The 17,785-nt window shown below is 40.5% G+C and overlaps 1 protein-coding gene across 1 annotated transcript in view; it reads right to left on the reverse strand.

The window, feature by feature from the left end:
* The window catches only part of TSTD2 (thiosulfate sulfurtransferase like domain containing 2), a 529,591-nt gene that overhangs the window by 256,377 nt on the left and 255,429 nt on the right, over positions 1-17,785 (reverse strand). The window contains exon 6 of the mRNA XM_044060999.1: positions 1,065-1,177. Coding sequence (XP_043916934.1) covers positions 1,065-1,177 — 113 coding nt within the window. The remainder of the gene's footprint in view (positions 1-1,064; positions 1,178-17,785) is intronic.

Here is a 17,785-nt window from a genome sequence, read left to right on the forward strand (position 1 = left end):
AAAGCCGAACTGATGAGTGTCCAGGGTTAAGAGATTTTCAATGTCCAGATTAATGCACAGTGAGACGATACTCTATGCTGCGCAACTTATAAGCAAGGGTACGGCATCATAGTCCAAAGATGTGATTTTTCCATTGTACTTGACCTTCTTAAGCTCAGTCATTGAGTACAATGCCCCCTTCAGTATGTACCTGACCAGGCATATGCAACAAATGGAGCTACCACAGAAGTTCCTCACAAAAACATTACATGGTGTAAAAAAAGTCCTATGTGGTCCACCTCAAAACCTTATCCCTGTACTACATCTCGTACAGACTGCCCAAAGGTGATCTATGTCTGGCCTTCAAGGCATCCTCTGATCCTACTGTTATGGACCTGGTGCACATCTGCATAACAAATACCATCCAAAACATTCCATCAAGGGACCTAGAACCTCGTCTGCAGCATAAATAAGATATGCTGAAGGGACAGGTATGTGTCTCAGAGATTACTGCTTCTCTGGAACAGGTTTCCCATTCATGTGATGAAGTAGAGTTCTTCCCTGCACTTATTCAAGTGCAATTTGGATCAGTGAATGGGGAATCATGATTCTACCCCAGAGTAACATTTCACTTAAGACTGGACACTGTCACTAAAGGAGAATTTTCTTCACAGGTCTTACTTGTAAATGGACTCTACCTAGCTGTACATACACAGTTACCAAACAAAGATAAGTAAAAAAATTAAGTAAATAACTAGATAAGTAAATAAATAAAGCAAACTTGATATTCACAGATATGCAGTGCAAGTACTAATTAGTAATTATGTGAAGGGGACACTGTCTTCTTAGATGTGTGCCACCATCCATAAAAAGTGAACTTCTGTCTATTGGTACTGTGCAACTGCACAACACTCAGATGTGAATCCCTATGGTAATTTTACAGGCGAGAACCAAAAATAATTAAATTTCATCAACAACATTAATTATAGCATTTTACTTAATTACAACAAAACAAACTTCTAAAATGACATGCACATTTATTTTGTACAGACTAATGATGCTCACAGCATTAACACATCACTTACAATTTTACTTTCATAGAAGTTCCTGCAGTCCAACAGAATGGTGCTTTTTTCATCATTCTCTTTCAAATATATTTCTACTTTTTTATGAAACTCTTCTGGAGACAAATGGATTCCTACAAGACAAAAAAGGATGCACTGTGTCCAGTTAGATAACACTCTCAAAAGTAGATAAACTAGAATATTGGAGATGTGAATATTCCTATAACAGCTGACTACTCAACTGTGCCCTCTATAACAGGTAGAACATGCCTGTGACTCTCTTTAAACCCTTTGACACTTGCACTTGAGGTACACATGCCTTAACTGAAGTTAAGGACATGTGCACCCTGAAAGCCCTACCAATAGATCACATTTGATCAGTGGGTAACAGCTTTAAAAAACATACAGAGAATGTTAAAAAAAACTACAAACGTATAGAAGTTTACTTACTTATAGGAGATCCAAACAAACACCACAGAGTGCCCCGAATGAGCAGGGGGTAAGCAATGGAAGGAATAATATAACCAGTGCAGAAGCCCTTCACAAAGATTGACTGACATGTGCATACTCCCATTATATTGGGAAGAACATCCCAAAGTGGGGCAGAAGGAGAACTTCAGTTAAGATGTATTAATGGGCAGCCTTCCAAGAAAGGGCAATTTACTCCTAGAACAGAAGTTCAAACTGCAGTCCTTGATAGATGTGTACTAATGACTTGTTGACCACAGAACAAGGCCACTGTGGACACATTCCTAAAGCAAATACTACATGCAGTTATCCTTTTGATGAAAAGTCTACCATGGCATTTGCAAACATTATTTTAAATGTCTGATAACAACCTATAACACAACTAACAATTCACTTGGAGTAAGTTTAACTGCTAAAACGTCATTAATAGAAGCAAAGAAAACCAACAAATGATCTTTCTTGCTATCTCAATGGACTTCACAGAGGTAAAAAACATAATTAACAGTATTTATCCAGGATAACATGGATAGGTTCCCCAGTGTTTGCATTGCCTGGAAAAATTCAAAGAGGTGAACAAACTAGTTGAATGGCAGCTCAAAAATGACCTTCATGAAGATACAAGAATTTGTCAAAAGATCAGTTCTTATAGAAGACTGGGGGAGTGGTAGATCTATTTGCAAGTTAGAGCCTACAATCTTGAAGTATACCAGGTGGAGGTGATCACCAAAAGAAATGCTATCGTCCAGAACACAACATTATGGTCCACTTAACCAATCAGTTCAAATGGTTACTGCAATACAAGTCCGCTATGAAGCTCAAGTGTGAAGGTGGAGAAAGACTCTTTGTCACAGAATGGAGAATCCCCATAAGAAATACTTAAATCAGCCACTGCCTTCAACCAGTCACTGTACGACAAAATGACTGAAATGTGTGCACTAATAAATGAAGCCTAGACAAAAAAGTAATCTAAGGGGTTGGGGGTTGGTACAATGGTTAAGGTGTCTTGCTACACTACCGGAGTCCTCCAATGAGCCAACAAAAACCATCTCTGGAAAAATCCATAAACAGAGCAATTTAAATTAATTAAACCCTTAGCACAGGTAGGAAATTTGGCCAGTACAAGAGAATGATGATGAAATGAAAGGTATACATGAACCATTTCTACCACCTACTCTATATTGACCTATTTAAGGAAACAAGATACACATGTAACAACTGTTCTACTAACAGTTGTCAGAGAACTCAGTATATGAACAGGATGTCTGCCAGGTGTGGATGTAAGTCCTCAGACAGATTCTTCAGCTGAATGCCTCCAGTATACAATCTTCAGCACTGGTCAATACAGGGCATCTGTGCCTTCACTTTTGCAAACTGGAAAAGACAATGCAACAACAAATGGTCATATGGCACATTAAATGCAAGGAAATTAGAAATAAGTAGTAGAAAAGCACACAGGCACTGCAAATTGATTCAGATATAAGGGCACTGTCTTGGCTCCTTATTAAAATTTCATGCACCAACAAGCCAAAAAAAAAAGACTGAAAACTGAGGAAAAGCACGACTCTCAAAGATCTTGCTTCTCGTTTAAACTTTTCTGCAGGGGGACAAGCCCCACACTCCTTGAACTTGTATATAAAGACTATGAGATCACCATGCATCACACAAAAAACAAACAATTTTCCAGGAAATGGCCATCTTGTACTTAGCATATGCAAGTCTGTTTTTTCTCCATTCAGTCATTTTTGGGACTCACTCTGGTGGGTCCTGACACTTCAAATGGTTACCGGGCATATCAACTATGTGGAACATATAATATTCAACTGCTTTCTATATAAAGAAAAATAAAACTCCAGCTACATACACAAAATAAGATCCACTTCTACAAGTCAAAACATGACAAATAAAAAAGAGGTCTAAGAATAGATATATTTGTTATCAGATACAATATGCACACAGCATGTCAACCATAAGGATAGGGACCTATCTTGTGAAATGATCCTAACTTACGTACATCTAGTGTTACTGTGAGTTATCCACAACTCTGTTATGTACATCATAAGAATAACTGTTGTAGGACTCAATAAAGGACTCTGGGATTACATAACAGTGCAGCTTATAAGCTCCACAAAGGAAGCTGGTCTATAGAATTACCTGCAAAACATAAGTGACAATGCCAGCTCTGCCCCTAGACTGGACCACCAGTTTTAATGCTTAGAAACTAATATGGAAGTATGATCATGTGACAGCATTGCAGACATTCTAAGCAGATGCATTCCTGAAGAACACAGGTACTGTTTTCACAAAAGAGTGACTCCTAACCTATCTAATACCTTACTGTACTTATCATAGCAGAAACTGCAATAAGTAACCACACAGCCCAAAGTTGTAGCACAAAACAAAATTAGAACACAACGCTGCTCCGGCACAATAAAGGCTGTCCCTTTAACCACGAACCAAACTGCTGTTGTAATCACAAGGTAAAACGATATTCAAACGGATATTTTAAATATGTTTAATGAAAATGAAAATAAAAGACAGAAAAAAGTAACTGATTAAGCGCTTTCATCTCCTTGACGGAGACTTCTTCAGAATCCAGTTACCCTTTCCAATTCATACATTTTATATCACAGTATTAGTAGCCTATTGGCTAAAATTCAACAATTTCTTTAATTGAACAATCTATTCATTGATAACAAAATTAATTGATAGCAAATTTAAAGGGCTAACTTCTAATTAAAAGTCTGTGCACCACTGCTTGGAACATTACATTCTGTAAAACTGTAATAAACAAAAATAAACAAAAATACAGGTTCAAAACACCATGAATAAAAACAATACACACCCCCAAATGGCTCAAAATTACATATTACTTATCTTAAAACCATAAAGCAGCAATCAATATTGATTATAAATAATATGTCATTGTTGTCATTACTGAAAATATTCTGTGCATCTGTAAACATGTATATAAAAGAGTCAAATGTGTACAATAAATATATATATATATATATATATATATAAAAATATAAAAATTATATATATGTGTATAAATGCATACATATACACACATATATATAATATAATAACCCGTAATAAATAAATATATATATATATATATGCCTACATATAATTTTCAGTAATGACACAGAAATCTTCTTGATGGCCTGTCCACTTTTATGTGGTAGTACACATCTTGAAGATCTATCGAGCACATCCAATCGTCTTTTTCCAAAAGCAGGAGGATAGACTGTATTGTGACCATCCGGAATTTTTATACTCTCATAAACTTGTTCAATACACTGAGATCCAAAATTGGTCTCCAGTCCTCGGTTTTCTTTGGCATCAAAAATAGTCTTGAGTAGAATCCGGATCCTATCTGGTCTGGAGGGACTATTTGGATGACTCTCTTTCTTAACAGCTTTTCTATTTCTAGTGTTGCTTCTTCCCTTTGACTGGGTGGAACGTCAGGAAGGTTTTTTGAAGGGACAGGACAAAGATCGAAGGGGATATGATAGCCTCTGGTTATAATCCTTTGTACCCAAGAATCGGTGGTGATGGTTAGCCAGGCAGAAAGGTAAAAGGAGAAACGACCCCCAACCACCTCCAGAAGAAAGGAGTTGTGCCACTCTTCAAGAGCGCTGGTAGGATTGGCCAGGGAAAGAGTCCCTGGAACCCTAGTTACACGGACCCCCACTGCCCCGAAAGGAGCGTATTCCCTGTGAGTTTCCCCCTCTGCCTCTAGGGGAGAACTCGGCCTGTGTGTCACGAAAAGGCCCTGAGATTTCTTGAACCATATCTTCCCACTCTTTTGGTTTCAGGAGAAAGCACATTGAGGGGAAGAATAACGGATGCCTATGGCAGAAAGGGACTTACCGTCCTGTTCACATCTGGCCAGTGTGCTTTTAACTTTGGGTCCAAACAAAGAAGAGGCCTCAATGGGAGCATTAAGAAAGGAAGCCTTAAAGGGTTCCGCGAAATTGCACAAGCGCATCCAGGCTTGCTGTCTCAAGACCACAGCTGAACCCACCACTCTAGCTGCTCCTTCTAATGCGTGAGATATCAGTCACATAGAGGAGTTAGATATTGACTCAATGGTGCCAGCTGAGAGGCCACTTTGTCATGGACCTCATTAGACACGGCACCAGCCAAGGTTTGAGAGAGCTCGGAAATCAGATCGCTTTGTACCCTGGTAAAGTTAGCCATATAATTCAGGGACCTGACAGTAAAGGTCGCTGATGCAAAGGTGCGCTTCCCTATCCTGTCCAGGGCCCAGGACTCTTTGTTAAGCGGATGGACAGTCTGGCTTTCTTCTTCCACCAGATCCTTTTTTTGTTGCGGCTACCACCACCACAGCATCCACAGGAAGACCTTTAGACCAATGGGGATCAGTAGCAGGAGGGGGCAAAATCTTATCTGACCTCCGGGGAACAGCCTCGATGGTGTTAGGAGCCTTCCACACATGCTGCACAATGAGCCGGATAAGTTCATCGGCAGGTGGAGTAACCCAGAGGTAGGGGGCCAGGCGCGAAAGGCCTGCAGGAACACAGACTCCTCAGAGGTCGGATTAGAGGGCTGCCAGTCACCACTCTGTTTAAGGATTTCGAGGATATCACCAAAGGATACCTCAGAGGGTGAGCAAGGGGATCCTTCCCCCTCATCAAAGTCTGTGTCTTCATTGAGGGACTCCTCTCTGGAGTCCATGTGCTTCCTCTTACATGAACTTTTCCAGTGGACTTCCTCAGAGGGAGAAGCTGGGGAAGACAGCGGAAAAGGGGTTTCCTGTGGGAATATATCCTGAGGCCCTTGCAGCCGGTGTCTGCTAGGTGCGATGTGTGAAAACAGTGTACCAGAGGAGGGCAGGGGATAGACAGCACAGTATTGCCAGCAGAAGCCAGACCCTTCTCCATCAGTTGAAAGGCTGGTCCACCTGAAGAGGGGTGAGTGTCCAGGACAGGGGTCACCCCTCCCCTAAGTGGCTCAGCCTGCCGACTCGGAGTCACCAGATGGCTGTGGAACAGCAAATTACACGTGTCATAACTGTCATCCTGGGTCATAGAAAAACTCTCCTGCCATGAAGGCAACTGCGGTTCCTTAGTGAGAGCCATAAAGGGAACCACAGAGGGGGAAGACTGTGCTATATCATTGGACTTCAAAGGCAATGAAGGAGGAGAATAAGAAGGGGTCTTTGGAGATGGGTGATCACCTCCCAAGGAAGGATAGGTCCTGGGGGTGGGATACCTCTGGCCAGAAGCACTTGATCCACAAGACGCAACACGTCGTGTTCGGAAAGTCTTCTAGTGGACCTCATGGAGACTGAGGGAGAAACAGGTCTGTCCACAGAAGAGACAAGCTCGGTGTCCACCTCACCAGTCCGCACCGAGAACAACGGTGCCGAGAGACTGGACTACGGGTGTCTGCACCGAGGAAATCATTGCTGCCGAGGTCACGGTCTGCACTGACACAAGGATCGGTGCTGAAGTGGTTGCCGGTACCGAAGCTGGAACCGACAAAATTGGAGCTGATAACTGAGGTGTCGGTTCCGAGTAAGATGTTGAAGCTGATGTGGTCAAGGTCTGCGCCGACTGAACGGTCGGTGCTGATGTAGTAGTCGTAATAGTCTGAACCGAGGAGTCCCTCGGTGCTGATATAGTAAAGGCTACAGGAGAAGACGGAGCCAAGATCACTGATGGTGCCGAAGGTCTAGACACTGAAAGCACTGGGGCTGATTGAGTGAGCTCTGAAGCAGAAACTTTAGCCTTCTTGGATCTTGGTTGGCAGGAGTCCCCAGCCGGGGACGAAGGCAAAGACTTGGCCTTAGTAGGATCATCCAAAATTTTCTTATGGGCTCTAGGAGGGGTTGAAGCCTCCGACCCAAAAATAGCCTCTGAAAAGGGAGATTTGAGAAGTCACTTCAGCAACAACTTATTTTTCCTTTCCAACAAGGTTGTTAGAAATATTTTTACAAATAGCACAGGGTGGGCCAACAGATAAGTGGGACACACCCAAGCAATAAACGCACAAAGAGTGTGCATCTGATGTAGGTAATTTGTGTCCACAATCAGAATACCTTTTAAATCCCGGACTACCTTTCTTATCTGCCATGATAGAAAAAGGGGACAGTTGAAAAGGTACCAGCAATGGTACAAAAGAATACCCGAAGGTATGAAGAAAAGGACGAGATTACCAACGATGGTAAGGGAGAAATACCTCGTGGCAAAAGGTGCAGAGTAAAGAGAAGAAACTCAAGAAAATATGGTCACTAAATGCGATAGGGTAAGAGACAACAAAAAATAAACTTTTCTGACAGAAAAAGTTATATATATGACTAGTCTGACAAAAAATAACTATACTTAGCTCAAGAGAAGCAGCTTGACACGACCGAATGGCAACGCGGCAAACAAAATCTGAGGTAACAGCGAGAGGGGGATTATGGGTAAGAGTTTAGCTCGAGAGTTTGTAGCTGACGCGAGCTTGGAAAATGGCCGGCTCGGTTCCGAGGTCGGAAGTGATACCCATACATAAGGAATGAACAAGGATTAACAATATCAGATCAGCAGTTACAGCTTTACCATGGAGTAAGGGGGTCAGGAACCATATCCAGAGCCCTTGGTCAGTATTATACTGTTTACATACCCTTTCAGACATATGAATAATACTATCAGAATTATCACACTCTGTAAATTGTGGAAGAAATTAACTGACCTTTACTGCTTCTGGGGTTCGGTTATTCCCTTCCCCATTACCTCCATGACCCTGGCGAAGAGCCTGCATCTCCTTTTCATGTTGCCTCTGCTTCTCATTTTCTTCATCTTCCAGATGTCTCAGTCTCTCTGCTGTTTCTAATTCCATTTGTTTCTTCTGTCACAGTTTCTCATTTTCTTCAGCCTCTAAACGTCGCAGTCTCTCTGCTGATTCTATATCCAACCATTTGGCCTCCAGTTCAGTCTCTTTAACTCCAGACAGATTTTTAAGTCCTCTGTGGAAAGGATGAACTCTCCATTTTCTGAGAGTTGCACATCCCCAAAGTCTGGCTGTCCTCCTGGTTGCTGGTCTGTGATGCGGCTGTTACTAACGCTGCAATGACTTCTGCTTTAGTCAGGTTGGCATGCACCAATCCTTTGTCTTGGCACATCTCTGCCAACTGGTTTCTTGTCAGCTTGCCATACTCCTCAGCTGACATCCTTGCCTGCTCTCCCTGACTAACTAAGCTAACAAAAAAATAAATAAAACTATTGTGATATGAAGCTCTGACTGTCTACTGTGTGGCTGCTTGAGAGTACAAACACCTTTAGTGACCACTGTTTACAGGCTACAGGAGTTCAATATCCATACCACTGAATCCCAATATGTGATGTGGTGATTCCATCACTGCCACTAATAATGTCACGACCCACCACTGGACCAGTAATCAAGGAGCCTCAATCCTCACCACTGACAATAGTGGGGGATGTAAACTGGGACGATAACAAGTACACACACACACAGTATTTCCAGATGCAGCTCTCTGCATCAAGTGCAATTTCCCTTAACAGAACACAGAGACCACAGTCAGTCTGGGGCCGTTTTTCCCTTTTTATCCAAATCTCCAATAAGACTCCCCACTGGCACAGCTATAGAGTTGAGAAGTCAGCTGAGTGGCCAAGCCAAGAACTCCATTACCCTCTCTGTCCAACCAGTGCTTTGTGTTCCTGCCCAAGTAGCTAACACACACACACACACACACACACACACACACACACACACACACACACACACACACACACACCTACCTGGGAAAGACTGACACAGGTTTATTAGCTATGCCCCCTTTTTCCTAGACTATAAGGTAGTTATCACTGCCACCAGCCAAATCCTTATCAGCTACTTTAAGGCCCTTAACAAAGAGTGTCCAATCTTACTGTGTAATATTAATATTAATACAAGTAGTAGTTTGACCAAGTGCAAGGCTATTAGAAGTGACCCACACGGTGTCACCAAATAAATATGCAAGTATTCTCAAAACTTAAATGTCTCTAGACAGATCAGCCACAATGAAAAAAAGTTTAAATATATTTAATAATAAATAAAAAAAAAAGAAAATACTCAGTGTATAATCAAAGTGACAGAGTTCAAAATTACAGGAAATATTTAAAACAACATTATAGGACAGTCTCAAATAAATAAAGAAAATATTTAATCTAGGCTTTGCTATATTCCTGACTATATCTAAGAAAATTATACTATTCCCAAATAACGTACTTCATCAGATCAAGGCAGATGTGTAGGGAATGGTTCCTGTTGTTGTCAGGTTCAAGACAGAATACAGAATGCACTGTCTCTCTCAGAGAGCTCTCAAATTAATATCGCAAATGTTACTGCTGGGATAGCTTGCAGAATGACATAATTTCTTGTCATCTGACTCTATCTCAGGTGAAACCCCCACTGCAGGAAGCTGGCAGTATTTAGCATCTATCTGTGAAAATATATACCTCAGATCTTTGGCAGATGCTAGAAGACATAAAACAATTGCATTCCTTCATACTTTCTGAGGTAGTAATTAGTTAACTTTGAAGACAAAACAGAAAACTTCTCATTATGGACTCTGTGACTGTACCTGCAATGAAAACTGAAAAATACCATATTTTATTGCGTAGCCATAAAGTAATTTAATTTCAGCTATTTTTCTGAAGTTAACATCCAGTATTCCCATTTCCACTGTTAAAATATATACATTTAAACAGATACAACAGTGCACGTACATTTCTGTTCTACAAGTAGTGAAGGTAGAAGCCCAGGAACCACACAAACCAAGTCCAAACCACAAATCCAATTTTTTTTTTTTTTGGATTTACATTTCTGTTCTATTCTAGTGGGGCACACTGTGGGTCCATTTTAAACACAAGCTTTTTGCAAATGCCCTTTTCAACACACATATCTGTACAAGCAATTTGATATACACGACATACAGTTCTAATACATTTGTAACACAAGCATCTTACACAAATCATTTCGATATCCACCAATGACATCTAATTATTTACAAATTTCCAGCTAGCTGGGCTGGCAGTATTTCCCTTTGTCACATGAACCAGAAACAGAAAATCTTAAAAATCTTAAATCTCTGCAAATGGGTATGTGACCAAAGGTGTCTTTGTGGCCCAAAGTCATTAAAATGGAAAGAAGGGGAATTACAGAAAAAGTGCTTGTAGGGTGAGCATTTTGAATTTTGTAACCCTTATGAATGGATTGAGAAAAGACAGCTCCAGTAGAGGTCTCTAGGTTCCCCCTTTTTGGGTACTAGGAATATTCTTGAATAAAATAATTTGCTCTGTTTGGATTTTGGAACTGATTCTATGATGCCTTAAGATAACTACAGAAACTATAGAAGGGAAAAGATGAATTTGATTAAAAGTTCCAATATTGTATATGTTTTGGACTGTTGTTAGTACCCAGACATCTGTTGTGATCTATTGCTAAAAAGTGAAATAAAGAGAGCGATACTGTCTGTCAGAATGAGAGGAATGGCAAGGTAGGGAAGGAAGAGGAAGAGAAAGGATAGTGATGCATTTTTCTTACTTTGTGATTGATCTTTAGCACTGCTTCCTTTTTTCCTTTGATTTCCTTGACACTTTTCTTGTATTATTGTTTCCAAGGCTTCTACTGTGATTGTTTATAAGGCTTCCTAATACAGACCAGAACTAGATGGGTAATTCCTACTATATTACGGGATAGAAGACTGAAACATCTGCTTTATTCCTTGGATCAGTTTTCCCCATCATCACAAATTTTTAAAATATCTCCTAAAGAAGTACCACATAAAACTTCCTTATCCAATGGGGCATTAAGTAACTGTGCTTTAATATCTTCAGGAATATTGTGTCCTAAGCCACTCATACTTGTGCATGATTGATCCAGTTGCTGCTGCATGGCATACAGCATCAGTAGTATCATACAAGCAGTTTAGGGAGAGTTTTACTTAAGATACACAGAAGACCATGAAAAGCAAAGAAGATTTGAATTCACAGGACAGAAGCTCAGCAATCATTTTATTCATATCAGAGAAGGTTATCAGCAGAAATCTGTCTACGTTACTTGACTGAATGCTCATTTGAATGAATCTCAAATGTTTGAACCCATTTGACCGAGACCTCATTTGACTGAAAACGTATTTGCTAGAAAAATACAGAAGTCTATATAAAGTATGTGATAGTGTTGTTTCTTAGCATAGGTGTTATTAAGGAAGAGAGTCTAGCAGAGAATGATTAGTTTGCAAAGGTCAGCATCATGTTGTGCCCCAGACCTGTGCATCTGTATTTGTGCTTCAGTACTGAATTATTGTGTTTTTTTTCTTTTCTCATCAGTTGTGTGACCATGGAGTTACTATATTTATATATAAAACTAAGGAGAAAATGTAGGGGCAAAGGTCCCCACATGGGGGTGCATAACGTTATTGTGGTATTTATTTTTTTTTTTTTTAGGATGTTCATTAAAAGAAAAAGTATTGTAAGATGTGACACAGGTTCAAGTGGACATGACAAAAAACAACTGTATGAAAGATCAACCTGCCAAACATTACTGCATGCATGTAACACAAAAGCAGAACACAGACATTTAAAAAAGCTAATAATTCAAAAGAAGCAGGATCCAAACGAAGTTCAACAGCAAACTTTATTGATTTTGAGCGCTTTTGTAGGCCTTAAGCCTCAGACTTCATCAGAAACACTTGAAATACAATGTAACAAACTTAAATATCAACTCAGTACAATCACATGATTTTAAAACCACACCCCCATTAATTAACACAATTAATTCATAAAGAACACCAGTTCACTGATGAAAAACTGTTTGTTCCTAAAGGAACATTACCTAAAATTAAATGTACAAAACTTTTGCAGTTTGTATTTTAATCTTCATAAAGTGCAAATACAATACTTTTTGTTGTTAAAAAGTAAATACTATTGATGGCATATAAAATTCATAATCATTGCTATAATACTTAATATTCGTGATGCTCCTAATAGCTTATAAACCTTTTTCACATATGGAATTCAGATTTAAGTTTTAAATAACTACTAATAGACAAGGTCTCATTGAGACCTGGGGAACTGGTAGCATTCACACGGAGTTGCCACATCAACTCCCTATACTCCACCCATACATCTTTTGGCCCACCCCTCATATCCTTGTCAGTGACTTGCTCCAGACCTGAAAATTTGAAGCAGTGCCCACTATGTTCGAAGATGTGTCTAGCTAAAGCATTGGACATGTTGACAGTGCCTCTAACCTGGTCCGTAAATTTTATGGGCATTTTTTGGACGACATCCTGATATTTTGGGATGGTACGGATGAAGCACTGGACAGTTTTTTTGAATTTTTAAACAGTAATACCACATTTTTGTCCTTTACTATGGAATCCACCAAGGACACAGTACATTTCCCAGATATCAAAATCACTAAGGACCAGGTTAAAAAAGGGTTTAATTCAACAATATACAGGAAACCCACTTTTTCGAATACCTTGTTACATTTTGGTAGCTGTCACCCCATGCACCAGAAAAAATCATTGGTTAAGGGACAAGGGGTGATATTAGCAAGAATGGTCAGTGATTATAAACAATTCACTGACAAAATGAACACCCTTAAGCATATGTTAATCAGGAGAGGACACCCTGAAACATTTATTTATCCCATCTTACAGGAAGTTTCCAACAAAAGAAATAATGGGCATTTTGTTCCCCTATTAGGTGTCAATTTGTCAAATATAAATGTCAAGAACACACTGGATGGTGGAACAGATAATTTTAACACAGGCGTCACTGATAGAGGCTTCAGCAGGGCTTTAATTTTGACATTTAGTCCTGTTTTCAGTGAGACAAAAGACATTATTTATAACAATTGGAGTATATTAAACAATATAAAAGAAAGTAAAATGGAAATGGGATCGAGGCCAGTAGTTGTGTATAAAAGAAGTTCCAATATTAAAAACATTTTAGAAAGGAATGTATATAAAAGTGTCGGTGGATGTATGAGAAGATGTGGACATTGTGCACAATGTAGTTATGTTCTTGAAACAGATCTTGTGCATATCGAAGGTTATGGTACTATTAAACCTATGCATAAGATGAACTGTATGACAAAAGCTTTAGTATACATTGCAATTTGTCAACATTGCAGTATGTTTTGCATAGGGAAAACCAAAAATGCCTTTAATAAATGGATATACCAACACCTCTATGACATACGGAAAGTCAACATGTCCAATGCTTTAGCTAGACACATCTTTGAACATAGTGGGCACTGCTTCAAATTTTCAGGTCTGGAGCAAGTCACTGACAAGGATATGAGGGGTGGGCCAAAAGATGTATGGGTGGAGTATAGGGAGTTGATGTGGCAACTCCGTGTGAATGCTACCAGTTCCCCAGGTCTCAATGAGACCTTTTCTATTAGTAGTTATTTAAAACTTAAATCTGAATTCCATATGTGAAAAAGGTTTATAAGCTATTAGGAGCATCACGAATATTAAGTATTATAGCAATGATTATGAATTTTATATGCCATCAATAGTATTTACTTTTTAACAACAAAAAGTATTGTATTTGCACTTTATGAAGAAAAAAATACAAACTGCAAAAGAAGGTCCCATATCCTTTGCACAATTGTTCTGGTCTTAAAATCCTGTGCAAAATTTCTGTAGTTGATGATTGAGATGGGATGCAAAGAGGTCTATGTGAGGACATCCCCAAACTGCTGTTATCATCCTGAATATTTTGGTGTCCAGCATCCACTTGTGTGGATCCGAAAGGTTTCTGCTCAGACTGTCTGCCAGGAAGTTTTGATTCCCTGGTAGAAACTGAGCTTGAAGATCCAGATTGCAAGCTAGAGCTGTGTTCCATAGATCCATGGCTAGTCTGCAAAGGGGGTAGGAATGAGATCCCCCTTGCTTGTTTATGTACCACATAACTGTGGTGTTGTCTGTCCGTATTAGTAGTTGTCCTGGTTGTAGAAGATTCCTGAAGGCCATTAGAGCTTTCTGAACAGCTAACATCTCCTTCAAATTTGACTTTTTTATGTTTACAGAGAATCCCAGGAACTTGAGGAGGTTCTGTACAAATTCTAGATGTTGGAGTAAGACATCCTTGCTGTCTGCCTGAATTAAACAATCGTCCAGATAAGGGTAAATTTGAATTCCCTTGAGTCTGCAGTAAGCTACTACTGGAGCCAGGCATTTGGTGAAGACCCTGGGCACAGTAGACAATCCAAAGGGCAGCGCAGAGAATTGAAAGTGCCTCGATCTGGCCTTGAACCTGAGGTATTTTCTGCGTTCCTGCCTGATGGGAATGTGTAAATATGCCTCCTTTAAATCCAAAGTTACCATCCATGCATCTTTGGACAGCATTGGAAGTAGCTGCTGTAGAGTAAGCATCTTGAATTTTGGAATCTCTAGAAAGGTGTTCAAGACCGACAGATCCAGAATGGGTCTCCATGAGTTTTGCTTCCTGGGGACTAGAAAGAGCCTTGAGTAAAAACCTTGTCCCATCTCTGAAAGTGGAACCAGTTCTATGGCTTTCATAGCCAAAAGAGCTTCCACCTGGTTTAAGGCCTCCGTCCATTGATGTTTTGGAAAGTCTGGCCATCCGCTTGGCCTTGGCAGGGTATGAAAATGGAATTTGTAACCTCTTAAAACCACATCCAAAACCCACTTGTCTTGGGTTATATGAGTCCAATTTTGATAAAAAAGAGAGAGTTTTCCTCCGAGAGGGGCTTCCAGGCAAGAAATTCCTGTAGCCCAACAGAGGGAGTCATTGAGTTTGTTTCCTATGAGGTTGTGACCTGTCCTCTCCTCCCCTAGGGGTGGAAGCAGTCCACTGTCTTGGTTGATAAGAAGCTTGTGTTTGAGGCCTTCCTCTGGAGCGTCTATATCTACCCCTCTGAGGCCTGTCTGAAGTGGGAAAGGACCAATTTTTTGAAGGCCAATTCCTGCTAAATCTAGGTGGCTGTACTTGTGAGAAATCTTTAACTGTTTGCAAGGATTTCGCCTTATCCACCATCTTTTTAATCACCTCTTCAGCTTTTGATCCAAACAAAACATTATGCTGAACAGGAGCATCCAATAATTTAGCCTTTACTTGTTCAGGCAAATTTTGTTCCTTTAGCCATGCATGCCTTCTAATGACTGTGCCGGAGGCAGCAGCCCTACAGGAAGCCTCCAAGGCATCAAATCCACAGTGTAAACCATGCTTCCCAACTTGTTCAGTGGCATGCAATAAGTCATGTAATTCCTTATCATCTGCACAGGCAGAAATGGAAGTAAGCTTTTGTTTTAAAACAGACAAGAGAAATTGCTGGTATTTCAGCATATGAAACTGACAGTTTAAAGCCCTAATGGACAAAGTAGCAGAAGTGTACACTTTTTTGCCCCATCTTTCTAAGGATCTAGAATCCTTTTCAGTGGGAATGGGATTTTTGGCAGAAGTGGCCTTAACTCCCTTAGGACCCTGAGAAATGGTTTCAGGGTCAGCAGAAGGGTTCTTGTATAAAAACTGGTGGGAATCAGGAACCCTGTAATATCTATCAGGCTTAAAAGGAGCAGGAGGAAAAGAGTCAGGGGTTAAGTTAGCCTCCGAAAAGGCATCATCCACAATATCCAAAACAGGAGGAATAGCTAGAGGTCTATGTCGGGGAAGAAGAAGAAAATCCCTCAGTCTTTTCTTAGATTCCGAATACTCCTGTCCTTCCCAGTGGAAATGTTCCCTCATTTCATGCAAAGTTTCCCCAAAAGAGAAATCCTCAGGGGGAGAAGCTGAAGGAATGGATTCCTCAGCATCAGAATCCTCATAAGGAGGGAATGAATATTCCTGGTCAGAAGAAGAAACTGAAGAAACAGAAGCCTGATCAGAGGAATCATAATAAACATCCTGCCTTGACCTTTTATCTGGAGGGGGATGTGAACCCCTAATCATAGTAAGTAAATCCTCCGCCATCTTGAGTAACTGTTTCTGTGACTTGGGAGCCAGTTCAGAAGAGGCCTGTGTTGCAGTCTTTGATTTAGAAGGAGTCTTTGCCTTTGTCTTTATTAAAAGCTCAGTAGGCCTGAAAACCCCTTCGGAAGCCGGTACCTGCACAGCGGCTCCGGACCCATCCGAAGGAGCATTGTCCGAAGGTCCTGCAATAGAAATATTTAAAGGCCTGGTTGGCTCCTCATGAGAGTCCGTTTCGGCCGTCGGTTCTGAAATGGCTGACGACAGGGGCTGCAAAAGCGCCTCACTGACGACGGACGAATCTGAAGCTGGCTCCGCTTGTGCGCTATCATCAGATTTGGACCTCGGAGGCCTGTGTTTATCCTTGCGACGTTTGTGAACTCCAGTAGCTGGACCGTATCCGACGACATTTTGTAGTTAAAGCGCCTACCGAAGTAATGAAAAGCAAAATCGTACCTTCGCTTAATTGTACGTTGATTGAATCTAGCACAAAACCGACAACTAGCTACGTCGTGGTCAGGGCCTAAGCAAGGAATACAGTAAGAATGAAAATCCTTATGAGGTATTTGCTTCCCACATGAAATACAATTATTAACTTTTTCTGACATCGGAGTGGAGCAAGAAAAAAGTTTCCCCAACGGGGTACTTAGCTTTGAGTGGAGAAGAAAATCTTCGGACTGAAGTTTATCAGAAAAAATCGTCAGGAGTCAGCCGACCGGCACTTGCGAACTGCTATCACCGCACGGCAAGAAAGACTGGAGAAGATGGCGTCGGCTTTGTACTCCTGGCGCTCTGACATCAGGGACCATGGTTGAACAGCCGACGCCGGACCCAGACTTTGGGATTCTGGCCGACTGAGGACTGCCTGCCGGCAGGGGAGAACCCTACAGTCATGACTGCAACAGTGAAACACGATGAACATCAAACAGTTTTTTCATCAATGAACTGGTGTTCTTTATGAATTAATTGTGTTAGTTAATGGGGGGTGTGGTTTTAAAATCATGTGATTGTACTGAGTTGATATTTAAGTGTGTTACATTGTATTTCAAGTGTTTCTGATGAAGTCTGAGGCTTAAGGCCGACGAAAGCGCTCAAAATCAATAAAATTTGCTGTGGAATTTCGTTTTGGATCCTGCTTCTTTTGAATTATTAGTTTTTGGAGTGTGTTTGACTTCTACATTTAAAAAAAGCTATTATACATTCAGGTGGGAACAATAACTCCTTATTATAATAGCAACACTTTCCATATTACCTTCAAATGTTAATGGTCTGACAGCTATATAGAAAAAAAGAAATGCAGAGTGCAAACAGCTGTAG

Source organism: Protopterus annectens, chromosome 2.part0, assembly GCF_019279795.1.
Source record: "Protopterus annectens isolate FY-2018-M chromosome 2.part0, PAN1.0, whole genome shotgun sequence".
Classification (NCBI taxonomy): Eukaryota; Metazoa; Chordata; order Ceratodontiformes; family Protopteridae; genus Protopterus; species Protopterus annectens.